Consider the following 22721-nt stretch of genomic DNA (forward strand, 5'->3'; position numbering starts at 1 on the left):
TGGGGTGTAATTCTAAGTACGCCTATGCTGTGTGTTCGAAGTAGCTTATTGCCAACTTTTAGTAAAAAAGATATATTTATTTTCTTTCTGCAATTGTAGCAAAAAATTGCCATTTTCAAAAACTCATTATGCCTCTAAATAGCTGGGGTATTTGCTTTCCAAAATGTGGTCATTCTTTGGGTGTTTCCCCTGTCCTGGTGCTCCAGGGCCTGCAAAAATGTGATAGGTAGTCAGGGAATTAGATTAGTAATTTACGTGTAATTTATGCTCCTTGAAAGCCCATAGGTGCTCCTTGGATTTTGGGCCCCTCTATGCATCTAGGCTGTGAGAAAGTATCACACATGTGATATCCCCATACTAGAGAGGCATAGCAGAATTTGCTTTGTAAACGTAAATACGCCTATGTGTATGAGAAATAACTTGTTAAAATGACAACTTTGTGGGGAAAAAAAAACAACATTTTATTTAAAGTGTTACTAAACTTAAAAATGTTTTTTTTTTCCTTAATGCATTGTTTGCATTAAGGTAAAAAACACTTTTCAATTTTCCTGTGCCCTCCTTCCCCTGTATGAAGAGTAAGAGAAGGGAGAAGAGATCAGCACTGTGCACGGCTGCATCTATTCTCCCCTTCCTCTTCACACAGCATTCGAGAAGCAGCAGGAGCCATTGGCTCTTGCTGCTGTCAATCAAATGCAGTGAAGAGGAAGTGGAGGGCGGGACTAAGTCTGGTCGTGTAAGTCTATGGAGCGCGGCTCCATAGACACACAGGTCGAGAGCGCCCAGACAACGTTTCTCCCCATAGCAAGCGGTTCGCTATAGTGGACATAAGAAGAACAGGAGGAGCAAAGATCGCCGCCGGGGAGCCCAGAAGAGGATTGGGGCCACTCTGTGCATTACCACTGCACAGAGCAGGTAAGTATAACACGTTTGTTATTTTAGTTTTTTTTTAAATCTGACTTTAGTAACACTTTAATTTCTTCATTTTCCCAAAAAGTGTAAAAAAAAAAAAAAAAAAAAAAAAAAAAAATTACAACTTCAAAAAACTCACCATGCCTCTTACTAAATACCCTGGGCTGTATACTTTCCAAAATTAGGATATTAAATCCTTATCCTGCAACACACTCAAGGCCTACCACACAGCTTGGAACACCTTCTGAAAGTTTCTGGCATCCTGCACCGCGGCAACGTCAACAAACACTAATTTTCATTTCATATTGACACACTCAATTGGCAATCTATCTATCACACAACACCATCAGACTATACTTAGCCGGCATCCAACACTTCCTGGCCTTACAGGATCTCGTAAAGCCATCCTCGTTCGCAACCCATGCGGTCCAAGCCATTTCCGCGCGACATTCAGAAGCAGCAGCCCATAGCCAACTCCAAACGCTTGCCCATCACGAGTACCATCTTCAGAGACATGTCGTCCATCCTCCCTCGTTCCTGGTTTGGCTTTCTTCCTAGCTTGATCATTCAAGCAGCCATCTACCTGGCCTAACTTGTTTTTTTGTGGCCTAAGCGAGTTTACCTGTAATAGCCCTGCCGGCCAGGCACTGTGTAGACGTCACCTGGCTCGCTTCCAAGATCATTTCATTCTCCACATCGCAGTATCCAAAACCCAGCAATCTGGCCCCGGGGTCGACATCCATCTTTTCAAGACAAACAACATCTGGTGCCCAGTAGCTATGCTTGACCGCCTACTGTCGCTCCTACCCAACCAATCAAACTCAGTTCATCAAGCACGTCAGGATCCTCCTGCGCAACTTAGACCTCGACCCCAGTCGGTACTCTCGACATTCTTTCTGAATTAGAGCAGCCTTTGCTGCATCCCAGCACGGGGTTGCAGACCATATCATCAAGAGATTAGGCAGGTGGAGGTCTGCCTGCTTTGCCCAGTACATCCCGAATCCTCAGGTAGAAATATCGCAAGCATTTACCAAACTTGCTCAGTAAATAACACTAAACCAATAAAGAGCTTTCACCCCTACCTGAATGGTTTTTGCCCCCTTTTTTGGTATACCGACCAGCAGACCAGGGCACTTGGACACTTCAGGTCCATTTCATATTGTAAATCTTGTGGCGTGTTTATGTGGTTCACATCCATCCCGGTTGAAGGGCTTCGACCATAAATAAGAAGGCCAGTATGGTGCCCTAAATTTATAGGAAATTTATAGGAGGAGTCCGGGGGGTTTTTTTAAGCAGCCCACTCATCTGTGGTCTTTGTTGGTTCCGGTGCGCGATACCCTCCCTCCCATTCCCCTTTTCAGGGCATTTCTCAAATTCATTTCTCTCCATAAACATCTATTACTTATCTTGGGTATGCCCCCTTTTTTGGTATACCGACCAGCAGACCAGGACACACTTTCAGGTCCATTTCATGTTGTAATCTTGTGGCGTGTTTATGTGATTCACATTCATCCCAGTTGAAGGGCTTCAACTATATATCTATATCTATATAATCATATATATATATATATATATATATATATATATATATATATATATATATATATATATATATATATGAACACCATTTGCCTCACGCAGTGCAGCACATCTCCTTGGCATAGAGTTGATCAGGATGTTGATTGCGGCCTGTGGAATGTTGGTCCATTCCTCTTCAATGGCTGTGCGAAGTTGCTGGATATTGGCAGTAACTGGAACACGCTGTTGTATACGCCGATCCAGAGGATCCCAAACATGCTCAATGGGTGACATGTCCAGTGAGTATGCTGGCCATACAAGAACTGGGATGTTTTCAGCTTCCAGGAATTGTGTACAGATCCTTGCAACATGGGGCCGTGCATTATCATGCTGCAACATGGTGTGATGGTCCTGGATGAATGGCAGAACAATGGGCCCCAGGATCTCGTCACAGTATCTCTGTGCATTCAAAATGCCATCAATAAAATGCACCTGTGTTCGTAGTCCATAGTATACACCTGTCCATACCATAACCCCACCGCCACCATGGGCCACTCCATCAACAACGTTGACATCAGCAAACCGCTCACCCACACGACGCCATACACGATGTCTGCCATCTGCCCTGTGCAGCAAAAACCGGGATTCGTCCATGAAGAGAACACCTCTCCAAAGCGCCAGACACCATCGAATGTGAGCATTTGCCCACTCAGGTTGGTTAAGACGACGAACTGCAGTCAGGTGGAGACCCCGATGAGGACAATGAGCATACAGATGCGCTTCCCTGAGACGGTTTCTGCAGAAATTCTTTGGTTCTGCAAACCGATTGTTGCCGGGTGGCTGGTCTCAGACAATCTTGGTGGTCGAAGATGCTGGATGTGGAGGTCCTGGGCTGGTGCGGTTACACGTGGTCTGCCGTTGTGAGGCTGGTGTGGATTTACTACCAAATTCTCTGAAAGGCCTTTGGAGACGGCTTATGGTAGAGAAATGAACATTCAATTCAAGGGCAACAGCTCTGGTGGACATTCCTGCAGTCAGCATGCCAATTACACGCTCCCTCAAAACTTGCTACATCTGTGGCATTGTGCTGTGTGATGAAACTGCACATTTTAGAGTGGCCTTTTATTGTGGACAGCCTAAGGCACACCTGTGCAATAATCATGCTGTCTAATCAGCATCTTGTTATGCCACACCTGTGAGGTGGATGGTTTATCTCAGCAAAGGAGAAGTTCTCACTAACACAGATTTAGACAGATTCGTGAACAATATTTGAGGGAAATAGGCCTTTTGTGTACATAGAAAAAAATCATAGATCTTTAAGTTCAGCTCATGATAAATAGGGGCAAACACAAATTATTGCGTTTTTAATTTTGCTCAGTGTGTGTGTGTGTGCGTGTGTGTGTGTGTGTGTGTATATATATATATATATATATATATATATATATATATATATATATATTCCACAGTTTGTAGATTATAATTTTCACAAAGACTAAGTAGTATACACTGATTTTAGTTATTTTTACCAAAATGTAGCAGAATATATCTTGGCCTAAATTTATGAAGAAAGATTTATTTGCTAAATTTTATTACAGAAGAAAGTCTTTTTCTTTCAAAAAGTTCTGTCTTTTTTCCTTTATCAAAAAAATATAAAAACATCCAGTGTTGATTGAATACAGCCAAAGAAAGTTCAATCTGATCCAAAATATGATATTAAATTAATTTGGTAGAGTGTTGCATAACACTCATAAGTACATAAGTAATTGTCATTCAAATCGTGACAGTGCTGAAATCTGAAAATTGAAAAGTGTCCAGTCTTGAAGTGGTTAAAGTTGGCTTCCAGATTCTGAAAAGCCCCTCACCAGCAGACCCCAACACTTACCAGGCCAATTTTGTGGGGAAGAGGCCCTTCTCCTCATCAACAGGGGGCCAAGATGTTTTTCCAAGGTACCCCCAATGTTGAGGGCATGTGGCCTAAGATGGGTCAGCAGGGGGCTCTCCTTTCCTGGTCTGTTAGGTTGCATGCACAAATTAGGGTCTGTTAAAGATTTTAGGGGTGGACTCACACTTTTTTTTTCTTGTTTTGTGCATGGGGTTTCCTCTTAAAATCAATATCAAACCTTAAGGCCCCTTTCACACTGGGGCGGTTTGCAGGCGTTATTGCGCTAAAAATACCGCCTGCAAACCGCCCCAAAACAGCCTCCGCTTTTTGTTCAGTGTGAAAGTCCGAGGGCTTTCACACTGAAGTGGTGCGCTGGCAGGAGAAGAAAAAATTTCCTGTCAGCCGCATCTTTGGAGCGGTGAAGGAGCGGTGTATTCACCGCTCCTGAACCGCTCCTGCCCATTGAAATCAATGGGACAGCGCAGCTATACCGCGGCAATACCGCGGCTATAGCCGCGCTATACAAGTGGTTTTAACCCTTTTTCGTCCGCCAGCGGGGGGGTTAAAACCGCACCGCTAGCGGCCGAATACCGCGGTAAAACAGCGCTAAAAATAGCGCTGTTTTACCGCCGACGCCCCCTACCGCCCCAGTGTGAAAGGGGCCTAAGAGTCTGGTATTAATTTCTGATGGACACCACAATTGTGTTTGTTTGTTTTTTTACACGATTCCTGCCCATTTGTATACATTCACCTGTCAGTGGGCTTACCACTGAATGGACCGGGATACTCAAACAACCAGCTTGACTGGGAAGCTCTCACATTTATCATCGGTAGTAAACATTTCACTTCTGGCTTCAGCTGAACACCCATTGAGTTAGGCCGTTTGTGCAACCTCTGAACAAGCAACCTCAGGGAGCCCATCCCTGTTTATGTAGATTCTGGGAGGAAGATAAAAAATTACAGCAAAAAGCGACTAACTCTCCTAGGTTAAAAAGGCCGTGCCACATCCAATAAAGCATAAAGAGCAGAAAAGGGGTTCCCCTAAGTGGATTTTCCCGGCACTTGCACATAAATTGAATACAGTAGAGGAGTACAAACTCATATAGAGGATAAAAGAGAATTTTAATTTATTAAAGAATTTCATCTTCTAAAAACATTGTGGACATCATAAACAACGAAAACATATTACATGATTAACATAATTTGTGTGGATCAGTAACCAATGATGTTGTATACAAAAACTCTTTTCAAGCCCGACGCGTTTTGGGGTACATAGTATTTCAGTCCTTCTTCAGGGGCATAACTGAAAAGAGGGGTTCATCTGAAAATGTTTTGTTGGTTACTCTGAGGAAGAGTAACGCCTGGCGTTCTACCTGCCGGATGCTGGGATGCGTGGCTGGCCGAATCTACACACTACCTAAGGGTCACCTCTTTTAGCCCCAGTATACTGCTCTGGCCTGCACGCATCCGGGAGGGACAAGGGTAGGTGAAACTGTGTACCTCCCTGAGGGGATTTGCTGTCTACCAATATCTAGCTAAAATTGCAATACTCAAGGAACAGCATCTGCACCCAAAAAAAATATACTCGATTACCGTCCCTTCTAGCATGCCTTGCTCTTCCATGTGGCTTTTAAACTCTTCCTCAGAGTAACCAACAAAACATTTTCAGATGAACCCCTCTTTTCAGTTATGCCCCTGAAGAAGGACTGAAATACTATGTACCCCGAAACGCGTCGGGCTTGAAAAGAGTTTTTGTATACATCATTGGTTACTGATCCACACAAATTATGTTAATCATGTAATATGTTTTCGTTGTTTATGATGTCCACAATGTTTTTAGAAGATGAAATTCTTTAATAAATAAAAATACTCTTTTATCCTCTATATGAGTTTGTACTCCTCTACTGTATACAATTTATGTGCAAGTGCCCGGAAGATAAAAAATTAAAACATATCTTTTCAGTAGAAAATATTTCACCAAATACTAGGGTTGTCCCGATACCGATACTAGTACTTGTACTCGGGCAAATGCTCCCGATGCTTCCCCCGATACCTGGAAGTCAGCTGTGATCGGCCCGTGGGGGAGTTACAAGATTCTCCCCCAGCGGCTTTCAGCTGCTTTAGTGACATACAGCGGTGATTGGTCACCGCTCACTGTCACTGCATCCTCCTCCATGCCCCCTCCGTTCCTCTGTCCCCCTCCGCTGCCCCCCTCCGTTCCTTTCTCCTTTTCTGTTCCCCTCCGCTGTCCCCTCTGTGCCTCTCCGCTGTCCCCTCCGTTCCTCTCTCCTTCTCTGTGCCTCTCCGCTATCCCCTCCGTACCTCTCTCCTTCTCTGTGCCTCTCCGCTGTCCCCTCCGTTCCTCTCTCCTTCTCTGTGCCTCTCCGCTGTCCCCCTCCGTTCCTCTCTCCTTCTCTGTGCCTCTCCGCTGTCCCCTCCGTTCCTCTCTCCTTCTCTGTGCCTCTCCGCTGTCCCCTCCGTTCCTCTCTCCTTTTCTGTCCCCCTCCGCTGTCCCCTCCGTTCCTCTCTCCTTCTCTGTGCCTCTCCGCTGTCCCCTCCGTACCTCTCTCCTTCTCTGTGCCTCTCCGCTGTCCCCTCCGTTCCTCTCTCCTTCTCTGTGCCTCTCCGCTGTCCCCTCCGTTCCTCTCTCCTTCTCTGTGCCTCTCCGCTGTCCCCTCCGTTCCTCTCTCCTTCTCTGTGCCTCTCCGCTGTCCCCTCCGTTCCTCTCTCCTTCTCTGTGCCTCTCCGCTGTCCCCTCCGTACCTCTCTCCTTCTCTGTGCCTCTCCGCTGTCCCCTCCGTTCCTCTCTCCTTCTCTGTGCCTCTCCGCTGTCCCCTCCGTTCCTCTCTCCTTCTCTGTGCCTCTCCGCTGTCCCCTCCGTTCCTCTCTCCTTCTCTGTGCCTCTCCGCTGTCCCCTCCGTTCCTCTCTCCTTCTCTGTGCCTCTCCGCTGTCCCCTCCGTTCCTCTCTCCTTCTCTGTGCCTCTCCGCTGTCCCCTCCGTTCCTCTCTCCTTCTCTGTGCCTCTCCGCTGTCCCCTCCGTTCCTCTCTCCTTCTCTGTGCCTCTCCGCTGTCCCCTCCGTTCCTCTCTCCTTCTCTGTGCCTCTCCGCTGTCCCCTCCGTTCCTCTCTCCTTTTCTGTCCCTCTCCGCTGTCCCCTCCGTTCCTCTCTCCTTCTCTGTGCCTCTCCGCTGTCCCCTTCGTTCCTCTCTCCTTCTCTGTGCCTCTCCGCTGTCCCCTCCGTTCCTCTCTCCTTTTCTGTGCCTCTCTGCTGTCCCCTCCGTTCCTCTCTCCTTTTCTGTCCCCCTCCGCTGTCCCCTCCGTTCCCCTCTCCTTCTCTGTGCCTCCGCTCTGCTGTGCCTCTCCGCTGTCCCCTCCGTTCCCCTCTTCTTCTCTGTCCCCCTCCGTTCTCCCCCTCTGTTCCGCCGTCCTCCTCCCCCTTCCTTTGTGAATGAACAAAGTCAGCTGACTCTGTCTATTCACATAACTGAAACATTGTAATCTCCTGTGATTATGATGTCTCAGTTTATGAATGGAGAGGAGCCGCTGTCTTCTCTCCATTCATTCTCAGTGCAGCTGAGGCTGCAGAGAAAGGGACTGGAGAATCTCTATCCTCGGTCTCTTTCTCTGTCTCAAGGGGGAGATATCAGAGGTCTGTTAAGACCCCTGATATCTCACCAAAGCCCCCCAACAGGGCTGATTAAAAAAAAAAAAAAACACATATTGCAATAAAGAATAAAAAAAAATGATTGTTAAAAATTGTAAATTAAAAAAAAAACAAAACACACACATACACCGTTCACCCCCCCCCCCCCCCCCAAAAAAAAGCACTGTTAAAAAAAAAAAAAAAACATTATCGGTATTTGGTATCGGTGAGTACTTGAAAAAAGTATCGGTACTTGTACTCGGTCCTAAAAAAATGGTATCGGGACAACCCTACCAAATACCCTCCATTGCTGCTTGTCACCAGAAGCCTAGGCCTGAGGTCACTTGTTCTATGCAAAAGTGTCTGTAAGTCTAAACTTTAGAACCTTTTAATTATCAGAGATTACATGAGCCACTGCCTAGGCTTGTAGTTGTGTTGGCTTCTTAAATGTAGAAGTGATCTGGAAGGAGGACCAAAGGCCCTTTGACTGAAGGGGGACATTTTTCCAGCTGGTTGGAACATCCATAGATAGTATCTGCTCACTCAAGTCTACCTGATCCAGATTGAATCTTTATTTAAGTGAACTAACCCTCTAGCATCTATTCATCATGTTTTTATTTTTTTACAGGACACACCATTGAAAAAACCTCGAAGGACCATCTCACTTTATCTCCAGGGTGTAAAATGGAAGATGAGGACATCACAAGAGATTGTGCAGGAGAAAAGACAATGAGCCCAGCTATGGATGGAGGACTTCACAGTGTGGATAGACCATCAACTGCCTCTGACTCTGCACAACCTCATACTATGAGGGATGGTGCTGGTATTCAGGAGGAAAGATGTTTCTGTCCTGAATGTGGGGAAAGTTTTAGCTCTGAATTAAGTCTTACTATACATCAGAGATCTCACATGGGTGAGAAGCTTCAATCCTGTTCTGAGTGCGGGAAATGTTTTCTTCATAAATCAGAACTTGTCATACATGGCAGATCTCACACGGGAGAGAAGCAAAATTCCTGCCCTGAATGTGGGAAATGTTTTATAGATAAATCACAACTTGCGAGACATCAAAGAGTGCACACGGGGGAGAAGCCGTATTCTTGCCCTGAGTGCAGGAAGTGTTTTTCACAGAAATCACAACTTGTCACACATCAGAGATCGCACACAGGGGAGAAGCCATATTTCTGCCCAGAGTGTGGGAAATTTTTTTCACGGAAATCAGTTCTGGTTAGACATCAGAGATCTCACACAGGGGAGAAGCCGTATTCCTGTCCTGAGTGTGGGAAATGTTTTTTACATAAAACAGATCTTGTTATACATGAGCGATCTCACACTGGGGAGAAGCTGTATTCTTGCCCCGAGTGCAGGAAAAGTTTTTCACAGTTTTCCTCTCTATACTCACATCAGAAGATTCACACAGGTGAGAAGCCATATTCCTGCCCTGAGTGTGGGAAATGTTTTTCGTTGAAATCAAAACTTGTTAAACATCAGAGATTTCACACTGAGGAGAAGTTGTATTCCTGCCCTGAATGTGGGAAATGCTTTACAGATAAAGCACATCTTGCTAGACATCAGAGATCTCACACCGGGGAGAAGCCATATTGTTGCCCTGAGTGCGGGAAATGTTTTTCACAGACCTCAGTTCTGGTTAGACATCAGAGATCTCATACTGGGGAGAAACCATATTCCTGTTCTGAGTGCGGGAAATGTTTTTCAGAAAAATCAGGCCTTGTTAAACATCAGAGGTCTCACACGGGGGAGAAGCCGTATTCTTGCCCTGAGTGCAGGAAATGTTTTTCACAGTTGTCCTATCTCCACTCACATCAGAGAATTCACACAGGCGAGAAGCCATATTCCTGCCCCGAGTGTGAGAAATGCTTTTCGTGGAAATCAAAACTTGTTAGACATCAGAGATCTCACTCTAGGGAGAAGTATTCTTGCTCCGAGTGCGGAAACTGTTATAAATGGAAATCAAATTTTGTTATACACCAAAAATCTCACAGAGGGGTGTAGGGATGAGTCAAACATTCCTGGGTTCAGTACGTGGGAGGTTCGCTGAACTGCTCCTAAGTTCTAAATGTTAATCCAACCCTAATGAAGTCAATGGGAGCAGATTCTTTAAAATCAGTCCAGGCCATAGAACAATAAATTGTAACGCATGCAGCGCTTTTTCAAATCAGAAACATAGTTTTAATGAAAACGCTAATATAAATCATCGTGGTTTAAGGAATCCCAAATAGAATAAACAAAGAAAGAAATATACACCAGCTAGTGTCAGCGTGTATTGCAAAACATTCAGAAATATATTAGACCATACATGTGTTACATTTATACATACATTATACTAATGTGTTACAATTTATTGTTCTGTTATGCACAAGCTTTTTTTATTTTAATGCAACAGCTGGGGTAAGAGATTGACAAAGGTTAAGGAGAGCTGGGCACTGGTCTGGGGGAAAAAAAGACCGTACAGTTTAAAAGAAAAAACGTTTTTCTTTGTTTCTGTTCTAAAACTTTGCAAATAAATCTTTCTTCATAAATTTAGCCCAAAATGTATACTGCTTCATTTATTTGGTGAAAATAACCCAAATCAGTGTATATCATTTAGTCTGTGTGAAAGTTATAGAGTCCACAAATTATGGTAAATACTGTACATCTACTGTAAAAATCGATCAATCCTGATATACTGATGGCCTATCTCATTTATTGAGGCCCTTAAAATACCAGGACAGTACAAATAATCCACAAATTACCCCTTTTGGAAAGTAGACAGTCCAAGGTATTTAGTAAGAGGCATGGCAAGTTTTTTGAAGTTGTATTTTTTCCCCCACAATTCTTTGGAAAATGATGAAAGTAAATATTTTTTTTTAGTAAAATTGTAATTTTAACAAGTTATTTCTTAGACACAGCATAGGGATACTTACAATTACACCACAAAACACATTCTATTGCTCCCGTGTATAGGGATACCACGTGTAATGCCCCGTACACATGGTCGGACTTTGTTCGGACATTTCGACAACAAAATCCATGGATTTTTTCAGACGGATGTTGGCTCAGACTTGTTTTCCATACACATGGTCACACAAAGTTGTTGGAAAATCCGATTGTTCTAAACGCGGTGACATAAAACACGTACGTCGGGACTATAAACGGGGCAGTGGCCAATAGCTTTCATCTCTTTATTTATTCTGAGCATGCGTGGCACTTTGTCCGTCGGATTTGTGTACACACGATCGGAATTTCCGACAACGGATTTTGTTGTCGGAAAATTTTATAGCCTGCTCTCAAACTTTGTGTGTCGGAAATTCCGACGGAAAATGTGTGATGGAGCCTACACACGGTCGGAATTTCCGACAACAAGGTCCTATCACACATTTTCCGTCGGAAAATCCGACCGTGTGTACGGGGCATTAGACTTTTTCACAGTCTAGCCACATAGAGGGGCCCAAAATTCAAATAGCACCTTCAGGGGTGATGGGTAGAGGGGTAACAGTGCAGGGGTTTTCGAGTGGTGGAAGTAATGGGTTGAGGGGTCACAGTGTGGGGGGTTTCAGGGGGAATGGATAGAGGGGTTTCAGTGCTGGGAATATCTGTGAGGAAGAGAGGTGACAGTGTGGGGGGTATCTGGTGTGTAAAGGCGTCACAGTACAGGGGTATCCAGGGGAATGGGTAGAGTGGTCACAGTGAGACAGTAAGGGGGAGATCGGTAGAGAGGTCACAGTGTGGGGGTATCGGGGGGGAGATTAGGTAGAGGAGTCACAGTGAGGGGTTATGGGGGCATAGGTAGAAGGGTTACAGTGCTGGGGATTTCTGTGAGGTAAAGAAGAGACAGTGTGGCGGTATCTGGGGTGTAGAGGGGTCACAGCATGGGGGCATCAGGGGGAATGAGTAGAGGGGTCACAGTGCAGCGGGTATTGTAGGAATGGGTAGAGGGGTCATAGTGTGGGGGGGTATCAGGGGGATGGGTAGAGGGGTGACAGTGCTGGGAATATCTGTAAGCTAGAGAGGTGACAGTGTGGGGGGGGTATCTGGGGTGTAGAGGGGTCACAGTGTGGGTTTATTGGGGGGAGAATGGGTAAAGGGGTCACATTGCAGGGGTATTGTGGGAGAATAGGTAGAGGGGTGACAGTGTGGGGGTATTGGGGAGAGAATGGATAGAGAAGTCACAGTGAGGGGGTATGGGAGATAGGTAAGGGGGTCACAGTGCCGGGGTATTGGGATGGGTAGAGGGGTCACAGTGCGGGGGGTATCAGGGAAAAATGCGTCACAGTGTGGGGGGTTTTGGGGGGAAGGGGTCACAGTATGGTGGGAATGGGTAGAGAGGTTACAGTGCTGGGGATATCTGTGAGGTACAGAGGTGCCTGGGGTGTAGAGGGGTCACAGTGAGGGGGGAGTGGGTAGAGGGGTCACAGTGCAGAGGGTATTGTGGGAAAGGGTAGAGGGTTCACAGTGTGGGGGTATCAGGGGGAATGGGTAGAGGGGTTACAGTGCTGGGGATATCTGTGAGGTAGAGAGGTGACAGTGTGGGGGTATCTGGGTTGGTGAGGGGTCACAGTGTGAGGGGTATTGTGGGAGTGTGTAAAGGCGTCATGGTGGGAGGTATCATGGCAAAGGGTAGAGGGGTCACAGTGTGGGGGGTATTGGGGTAATGGGTAGAGGGGTTACAGTGCTGGTGTTAAAGGGTAGAGGGGTTACAGTGCTGGGCGTATCGGGGGGATGGGTAGAGGGGTGACAGTGCTAGGGATATCTGTGACAGTGTGGGGCGTATCTGGTGTGTAGAGGGGTCACAGTACAGGGGAATGGGTAGAGTGATCACAGTGAGGCGGTAAGGGGAAGATCGGTAGATGGGTCACAGTGTTGGGATTTTGGGGGATTGGGTAAAGTAGTCACAGTGCAGGGGGAATGGGTTGAGGGGTTACAGTGCTGGAGATATCTGTGAGGTAGAGAGGTGACAGTGTGGGGGGTATCTGGTGTGTAAAGGTGTCACAGTACAGGGGTATCCAGGGGAATGGGTAGAGTGGCCACAGTGAGGCGGTAAGGGGGAGATCGGTAGAGGGGTCACAGTGTGGGGGTATCGGGGGGGGGGATTGGGTAGAGGGGTCACAGTAAGGGGGTATGGAGGAATAGGTAGAAGGGTCACAGTGAGGGAGTAGAGGGGGGAATGGGTAGAGGGGTTACAGTTCTCTACCTCACATATCTGTGAGGTAGAGAAGTGACAGTGTGGCGGTATCTGGGGTGTAGAGAGGTCACAGCATGGGGGTATAGGGGGGTATGAGTAGAGGGGTCACAGTGTGGCGGGTATCGTAGGAATGGGTAGAGGGGTGACAGTGATGGAGAAAATGGGTAGAGGGGTTACAGTGCTAGAGATATCTGTAAGCTAGAGAGGTGACAGTGGGGGGGGGGGGGGTGTAGAGGGGTCACAGTGTGGGTTTATTGGGGGGAGAATGGGTAGAGGGGTCACATTGCAGGGGTATTGTTGGAGAATGGGTAGAGGGGTCACATTGCAGGGGTATTGTTGGAGAATGGGTAGAGGGGTCACAGTGAGGGAGTAGAGGGGGGGAATAGGTAGAGGGGTTACAGTGCTGAGGATATCTGTGAGGTAGAGAGGTGATAGTGAAGGGGGTATCTGGGATGTAGTGAGGTCACAGTAAGGGGGTATGGAGGGTAGAATGAGTAGAGGGGACACAGTGAGGGGGATGGGTAGAGAGGTCACAGTGTGGGGTTATTGGGGGGAGAATGGGTAGAGGGGTCACAGTGAGTGGGAATGGGGAGATGGGTAGAGGGGTCAGCCCTTGCCGCCCCTGGGAAAAGCAATCTACAGTGGATGAGGATCGCTTGTTAGATGTTTCATAGGAGGTGATATATTGCCTCCTCACAGCCTGTTTTAACTCTGTAAATGCCACACCACCATGCTGCAACCACATTCATTTTGTGACACAGTTATGGCGTAGCTTTGAGGAGAAAGTGGGAGTTCGATAACAACAATTGCGGCGCAGCCTAATACACTTAAATGGGTCACATTAGGTGGCAGTACAATGCAGTGTAATATATGCTGTGCTATGTGTACAGCCATGAGTGGCTGCATACCCTTATTTAGGTAGGTGGTTGGGGGGGCACTAAAACCACAGACCAACTGCCTGATTTTACTCCCCCTGGTCACATATGTGAATGTGTCCTAAAGCAATGGGGAAGAGTGGAGACATTGTATAAAAGGGATCAATGCATTGATTATACAATGTAACTTTGTGTGTGTAGAGTGCCATTTTCTGTTATGTTTGAGTGTGGGCAGGGAAACAGGGGCCCCGTGATCTTCTATTACCCAGGGGCCCCATGAGTTGTCAGTCCACACCTAATAGCGATCTGAATTGATTCTGATCCATTTTGTTTTGTTTTTTTTTTGCATTAACATTTTTCATTATTATAAAACATGCACCTCATATTGCATTAAGCACAGTAAGGTATAAAAGTGACATAAGACGATTCCTACTTATTGTGTTTGGGTTGGGAGAGGTGGGTCCATCAGAATCTCTGAATCCTAACATAACGAATGTTATGTAGGAAGCCCTTCCAATTTGGTCCAACTGTACCACAGGCTACAGTTTGCTGGAGATAAGTTGCCTAATTTTATAAAGTTTGTTGTATGCAGGATGATTTTGGGGAGGGCATGGGAATTATCACTGAAGTGTAGAAATCGCATAATAATTAGCATATGGTGAATGGGGTATGTGGACCAGTATGAGTGGAAAAGTGAAGTGAAATTTTTTTTGTGAGTCCCATATTTAGTAAGATTTAGAATTTTTCCATGGTGATGGGTTTCTGCTGAAATGGACGGGCATAAGATGAATTTGGATCCTGTTCCCTAAAGCAGATTAAACAGCACAGTGCCTGTGCTGTGTAATCCGCCCCCCCCCCCCCCCCCCCCCTCTAAACTGTAAAAAACCTGTCTGATTCTGCCACTTCCTCTCTCCCCTTCTCTGCGCTGACCACCATAATCAGGATTGCTGAGCCTTGACTACAGTGGTCAGGGTACGTCCCTTTGTCATCCGCAGCTCTCCTCTTTTCTCTCCTCTCTCCCTCACCCCCTCCTCCCTGCCTGTCAGCTTTGTGTTCTGTGTCTCTTCTCTGCCTCTATTATTAGATATAATTTTAGATATAATTTTACAAATGGTCACTGCCAGCCTCTCTATTATAGTTAGGCATACCACACTGTATAAGTCTTTTATTAAAACAAGGCATGTAAATACCCTTTTAGAGACGGTCACGTGACTCTCGGCCGGGAGGGGCTGAGCAGCCATGTGACCTCTCCAGCTAACAGAGGGAGATCTCAGCCCCTCCTGCAGTAGCCCTGTATCGGAGGTATACAGCAGCCGCGAGTCATGTGACCGGCCTGAAGATCGCTCTAAAAAGGTATTTACATGCCTCATTTTAATAAAAGACTTATAGAGTATGGTATGCCTGGCTATAATAGAGGGGCTGCCAGTGATTTATACTTTTGGGTTCACAAACAATTTAGTGGCATCCCAGTCTTAGTCTGTAGGGTTCAATATTGAGTTGGCCCACCCTTTGCAGCTATAACAGCTTCAGCTTCAACTCTTCTGGGAAGGCTGTCTACAAGGTTTAGGAGTGTGTCTATGGAAATGTTTGACCATTCTTCCAGAAGTGCATTTGTTAGCTCAGGCACTGATGTTGGACGAGAAGGCCTGGCTCGCAGTCTCCACTCTAATTAATCCCAAAGGTTTTCTATCGGGTTGAGGTCAGGACTATGTGCAGGCCAGTCATGTTCCTCCACCCCAAACTCGCTTGCTAAAGTAAGAGGTGCGGAAAAATTGTTCTTTGGGTGTCGGTGGCACCTTCACACCGTAAAGCGTAAACCTATAGAGGTGCTCTTGATGAAAGCAAGAATTGGCCTAGCTGTCAAAAATTGCAATCATATGCACCTGTCAAACAGGTGCAGAAAAATTGGTCTTTGGGTGTCGGTGGTGCCTTCACACCATAACCCTATTGAGGTACTCTTTAAGAAAGCAAGAAATGGCCTTTCTATCAAAAATTAAAATGATATGCACCTGTCAAACAGGTGTGTAAAAAATGGTCTTTGGGTGTTAATTGTGCCCATGAGACCTACATCAAAAAAATTATTCTAGATGAAATGAATACCCACAACGCTAGGCAGCCTAGAAGTCCTGCAGAGATTCCACATCCCAAAAACACTTAATCAGCGACATCGGCATCAGAGGCTTCATAGATGCTGGTAATCCAGGACTGATTAATTTTGATAAATGTCAGACCGTAACCTTATAGAGATACTCCACCTCCCTCTCCTCTTGTGTGTTCTGTGGCATAGGAACTATGGTGTCTGCATAAAGTGGGCCTTGAGAGGAAAGGAAATCCTCCTCTCAAGTGCCCTGTCCATAATGCCATGCAGAGTCTGCTCCAGCAGAAACACAACAGGGATTGTGTCACTGATGCATGCATTGTAACAGCTTACCATCCTTGTGGCCTCCTCAAATGGTAACAGTACAGTGCATGCATCCTTTATGAGCAGCCATTGGCGTGGGGAATAAAAGCCGAGCCGGCATGAGCCTGTCATTGTGGCCGTTGACGGCCCTCTGCTGCATGTGCAGCTGCTGCAGCATTGCGAAAGTCGAGTTCCACCTGGTGGGCATGTCACAAATCAGACAGTTTATGGGCAGGTGGAATTCCCGCTGAATTTCAGCACATTCTGCAAATTCACAGGAGGGGGTAGAATCCACCAGACGGAAAGGCAGAAGTCGTAGAGCCAGCAGCTTTGACAAGCTTGCATTTAGATGCTGGGCATGTGAGTGGCAGTGACTGTATTTTTTTTCAGCTGCAGCAGAGGGGGCAGAGAAATTTGAAGGCTATAGTCTACAACTGGTGGTGTGCTGCTGGCAGATGTGCTGCATAGACTTGGGACACCCTGCACTATACCATCATCAGTGGAGGCTGCTGAGAGGTCATGAGGTATGCTGGCCATGCTGGCAGATGTGCTGCATAGACCTGGGACACCCTGCACTATACCATCATCAGTGGAGGCTGCTGAGAGGTCATGAGGTATAGCGGGGGCAGACTGAGGTAAGGAGGAGGAACAGATTTGCTCCCCTTTTGTGTGGCTTTCAGGTGCTCTTGCCAATGGGCTGAGTGGTAGGAGGTTAAATGCCTTGTCAAGCATGTGGTACCCAAATGGCTGGTATTTTTGCCACACTGGATGTGCTTTAGACAAAGTTTGCACATTGTAATGCCCCGTACACACGGTCGGACTTTGTTCGGACATTCCGACAACAAAATCTAGGATTTTTTCCGACGGATGTTGGCTCAAACTTGTTTTGTCTACACACGGTCGCACAAAGTTGTTGGAAAATCCGATCGTTCTAAACGCAGTGACGTAAAACATGTACGTCGGGACTATAAACGGGGCAGTGGCCAATAGCTTTCATCTCTTTATTTATTCTGAGCATGCGTGGCACTTTGTCCGTCGGATTTGTGTACACACGATCGGAATTTCCGACAACGGATTTTGTTGTCGGAAAATTTTATCTCCTGCTCTCCAACTTTGTGTGTCGGAAAATCCAATGGAAAATGTCCGATGGAGCCCACACACGGTCGGAATTTCCGACAACACGCTCCGATCGGACATTTTCCATCGGAAAATCCGACCGTGTGTACGGGGCATAACAGTACGCTCAGCTGCACATGTGCTAAAAAAAGACCCACACAGGTGAACTGTGGGAAGTGGGTCGGGGGATAACAGATCCACAATGTGATGCAATAGGGTTGCTGCTCTCTACTCTTCCATGATGGCTGCCTTGTTGGGGTTGTGCCTAATGCCCTGTACACATGGCCGGTTTTGCCGTCGGAATAAACTCCGAAGGTTTCTCTGACGGAATTCCGCTCAAGCGGTCTTGCCTACACATGGTCACACCAAAGTCCGACCGTCCAGAACGCGGTGACGTACAACACGTACGACGGGACTAGAAAAAGGATGTGCAATAGCCAGTAGCCAATAGCTTCCGTCTCGTACTTACTTCAGAGCATGCGTCGTTTTTGGTCCGTCTGAACAACAAACAGACCAGCGGGTTTCCCAATAGGATATGTTTCTGTCGGAAATATTTAGAACATGTTCTATTTCTAGATCCGTCAGAATTTTCGAAAAAAAAGTCAGATGAGGCCTACACACGATTGGAATAGACAATGAAAAACTTCCGTCTGACTTTTTCTGTCTGACATTCCGCTCGTGTGTACGCGGCATCACCCATGCTTTCCAGCTCTGCTCTATCTGGCACTCAAGTCGCGTCAGTGACCTCATCATCATCATCTCCTCCATCCTCACTACCACTGGAGACAACACTGGGTGAACATGACTGTCAATTTGTGTACCAGTGTTCTCCCCTCTCTGTAGGCTCATCTCTGTAGGCTCATGTTTCTGCCTTCCTCAACCGCAGAACCAACATCTGAATCGAGTAATGGCTGTGCATCGTCAAGGGCCAAGTGGCTGAAGCTGTGTTTAAATAACTCAGCTGACTTCACCATGCCTGATGCTGGGGCTATGGCAGGAATAGCTGTGGACATGGAGGCAGGTTTTGCCATTCTGACATCGGCAGTGGACTGTGCACTAGTCTCTGCTTGGATGACGGAGGATGAGGATGGTTTAGTAAGCCAGTCCACCACCTCCTCTGCATGCTGTGACTGGATAGCACGGGCAACATCACTAAACAGGAAAAGATGCCCTGCCTGAGGACTGACATTGTCCACCTTTGCCTGAGGACACATACGCTGCTGGGGGGGTGCTTAATAACAAAATGTAATAAAGATGTGGAAATGTGTATGTGGATGCAGTTTAATCAATGGGAAGTGGTGTTTGGTGCACTTTAACTTGAGTACTCACTACACAGACACACTCTACTGATGCACTATAATATACGGCAGTAAAACTGCAATATACTGCATCAATCGTGCAGTAATGCACAGAAATATACTGCGTTAAATGTGCAGTAATGCACTGAGCTACTGTATACTGCATTAAACGGATAGTAACGCACTGAAATATACTGCGTTACATGTGCACTAACACACAAAAATATACTGCATTAAATGGCACATAACACACTGAAATATACGGTGTTAAACTTGCAGTAACGCACTGAACTATACTGCATTAAACGGAAGGTAACACACTGAAATATACAGCATTAAAATTGCAGTAATGCACGGAAATATACTGCGTTAAACGTGCACTAATACACAGAAATGTACTGCGTTAAACGGCACATAACGCACTGAAATATACGGTGTTAAACTTGCAGTAATGCACTGAACTATACTGTGTTAAAAGGATGGTAACGCACTGAAATATACGGCATTAAACTTGCAGTGATGCACTGAAATATTTGGCGTTGAACGGAAGGCAACGCACAGAAATGTACTGAAATAAACGGCATGTAATGCACTGAAGAAGTATACCCTGTTAAACATGCAGTAACGCACTGAACTATACTGCGCTAAATGGTAGGTAACACCCTGAAATATGCAGCGTTAAACTTGCAGTAACGCATCGAAATATACGGCGTTAAATGACACGTAACACACTGAAATATACGGTGTTAAACTTGCAGTAATGCACTGAAATATGCTGTGCTATGCGTGCACTAACGCACAGAAATGTACTGCGTTAAATGGCACTTAATGCACTGGAATATATGGCGTGAAACCTGCAGTAACGCACTGAGCTATACTGAGTTAAACGGAAGGTAACGCACTGAAATATACGGCGTGCACGAAAATATACGGTGTTGAATGACACGTAACACACTGAAATATATGGCGTTAATCTTGCAGTAATGCACTGAAATATACAGCGTTAAACGTGCACTAATGCACAGATATTTACTGCGTTAAATGGCACGTAACACACCGAAATATACAGTATTAAACAGAATGTAATGCACTGAAATATATAGCGTTAAACTTGCAGTAAGGCACTGAAATAAACTGCGTTAAACAGCACATAATGCACTGAAATATACGCATTAAACTTGCAGTAATGCAATGAAATATAATGTGTTAAACGGTCACTACACTCACTCTGACTGAACTATCCCTAGATTTGCACTAATGTAAAGATGAATGGTGGTCACACTACACTCACACTGACTGAACTATAACTAGATTCACACTAATGTAAAGATGAATGTTCACACAACACTCATACTGACTGAACTATCCCTAGATTCACACTAAACTGATATTCTACACTGACAATAGAATCAGAATAGCACACCATATCACACTAACTGTCTAGTAGCACTGAACAGAGCCCTGTTCTATCTCTCTCCACGCCAATATCACACTAAAATTGGCCACTATTGAAAGAATACTTTTATAGTGTGGGGCAGGACTAAGAGCAATGATCCATGATTGGATAGTCATCATGACAGCATCCAACCATGGCTCTGACGGTGCTCTGTGCCCTGATTGGGCAAAGCTTCCATTGCTTCAGCCAATCAGGGCTTTCAATGCACTGTACGTTGGAGCAGTTCATTGTGGTAGTTCGGGCCGAACAAACCGTCGAACACCCCGATAATTCGGGGCATGACTGTCCAATTCTAATGGACTCCACATCACAACTGAGCCTTCACGGACTGTGAACTGTTATTAGGTGATAGTTGCATCCTTCCCCACACACAGCCGGGAAGGGAGACACATGAGGAGATAGTAGAGAGGACTGCGCTCCATTGAGGGTTTTTTGTCTCCTCCGGTTACTGACTCCCTCTGTCCTTTTTTGACCTAACATCAGTGTGCAACCTCTTGGGAAAGGTCCAGGCTGGAGCCACTGGCAGGAATTGCCAAGACCGCTCTCTTCCCACGCTATAGCCAAAAGACGGCTACAGAGCAGGCTTACTTTACCGAGAGGGCATCCATGGACGTCCTCCTGTTATCGTGCTGCCCGTGTGCCCCTATGGTGCGCAGACGGCGCACTTTGTGATCGCTGCGTTCTTAGGACACAGCTGATCACAGATCGGGGTAAAGGGCCAATCACAGCGGGCCTTTACCTTATGATCAGCTGTGTCCAATGACAAACACAAGCCGGTCCACTCTCCTTTCTTCATCCTGACAGCAGGAGGGGAGGAGAGTCGATAACTGGCTTGTGTGAAAGGGATATCAACACTGATACTCAGGGCTTTTATCTTATCATTGCATTATGACCAAATTGTGTTGCTGGCAGGGAAGCAGTGACAGTACTGAGAAGTGGATGGTAAAAGGTAGCAATAGCAGAGGAAGATGTCTAAGGGGTTGCCGTGGGCGAGAGAGCTGTTACGACTTATGAAAAAAAACATTCCCTCTAAACAGTATTTTGTAAAAAAAACCAAAAAAAAACTATTTGGCATTGGTGCACGTCCCCAACAGAACTACCTAGTTTTCTATGTTAATTGTGTGAGATTTTGGTTGGGGTCCCTAATCCAATATAATTTTTTTTTTTTTAGCATTTTTAGTCTTTTTTTCATTTATATTGCAAAAAATAAAAAACCCAGTGGTGCTCAAATACCATCAAAAGAAAGCTCTGTTTTTGTGAGGAAAAAAAATGAAATTTTGTTTGGGTACCGTGTTGCATGACAGCGCAATTACCAGTTAAAGTAGCTCAGTGCAGAATAGTGAAAAATGCCCTGGTCATGAAGGGGGTAAAATCTTCCAGAGCTCAAGTGGTTAAAAGAGCTGTTTATTTTGCATCTATAAGGATATACAGTACATACACACACACACACACACACACACACACACACACACAGCACAAGGCTGTGGTCACACTATGAGATGTTTCTTGAGGCTGCAGTTCCTCTGAGCTCCACATGGTGGTGATCTCACTTATTGTCTCTATAAGGAAGATAAGGAAATCTCTATGGAAGACAGGAAGTGATGTCAGAGGAAGTGATGTTAGGTTCAGACAGGAATTTCTAGGTGAGAGGTGACTTGGGAGGAAGTAGAGAGAAGACATTGCTGGAGCTGGCAGCAGAGGAGGTAGTAATATCTTATTTTTCTATTTACACCCAGTACCCCCCCCCCGTCATGTTCCGTCCTCTTCCTCCATAGTCACTATGACGTCTTTTATCTCCAGCAGATGATGATACACACATATATAGTGTGGAAACTTATGTAGCACTTAGCCCCGAAGGAGCTGGTGTTTAAGGTTTGGGGCTTACCGTTACCTCAATGTTTCACCGTGTCCGTCACAGGGGTCCCATTAGAAAAAGACGTTCAATGATGTCTGCACCAAACACTTAGTTTCTTTTACTTCAATTCTTTTAACAAAGTCAGGTAGAGGGATGGAGGGTTAAGGGAGATTCAGGTACCTTGTATTGCAGATCAGGGTATTCCTTCAATCCAGAGGACTGTTTCCTCAACTGGATATAGCAATCACCGGATAGGCCTCTCTCACTGACCTAGCAGCCGATGTGATGCTCGAACATAGTCTCTACCACAGACTTGAAAAATCACGTTACGGTCTTTACACAATCCTCTGCCACAGGATGGTGTAACCAAACTTTTGCAAGATTAAAGCATAACTGCACAGTACCAGTTTCTTTCAGCCAATCTGGCGATACCTTGAGGTAGGTGACCCGGGTTGCATCCTTCAATTGAGTTTCCAGGCTTCTCCTGAGATACCAGCATACTTTGCTCGGTCACCTCCAGGAAAGTCCTCCCATGGTTTCCTTCAATCGATCGGCTTCTCCCCACAGGCAAGACAGCACAGGACCACCC

At 45.9% G+C, this 22721-nt stretch overlaps 1 protein-coding gene across 2 annotated transcripts in view; it reads left to right on the top strand.

The window, feature by feature from the left end:
* The window catches only part of LOC141121589 (uncharacterized), a 50195-nt gene that overhangs the window by 6762 nt on the left and 20712 nt on the right, over window positions 1–22721 (top strand). The window contains exon 7 of one of the 2 annotated variants that reach the window (XM_073611229.1): window positions 8581–9956. In XM_073611229.1, coding sequence (XP_073467330.1) covers window positions 8581–9956 — 1376 coding nt within the window. Of the gene's footprint in view, window positions 1–8580; window positions 10494–22721 lie in introns of those variants that run through there. The other variant, XM_073611228.1, reaches the window with a different exon arrangement.

This window comes from Aquarana catesbeiana, unplaced genomic scaffold (genome assembly GCF_042186555.1).
Source record: "Aquarana catesbeiana isolate 2022-GZ unplaced genomic scaffold, ASM4218655v1 unanchor226, whole genome shotgun sequence".
NCBI lineage: Eukaryota > Metazoa > Chordata > Amphibia > Anura > Ranidae > Aquarana > Aquarana catesbeiana.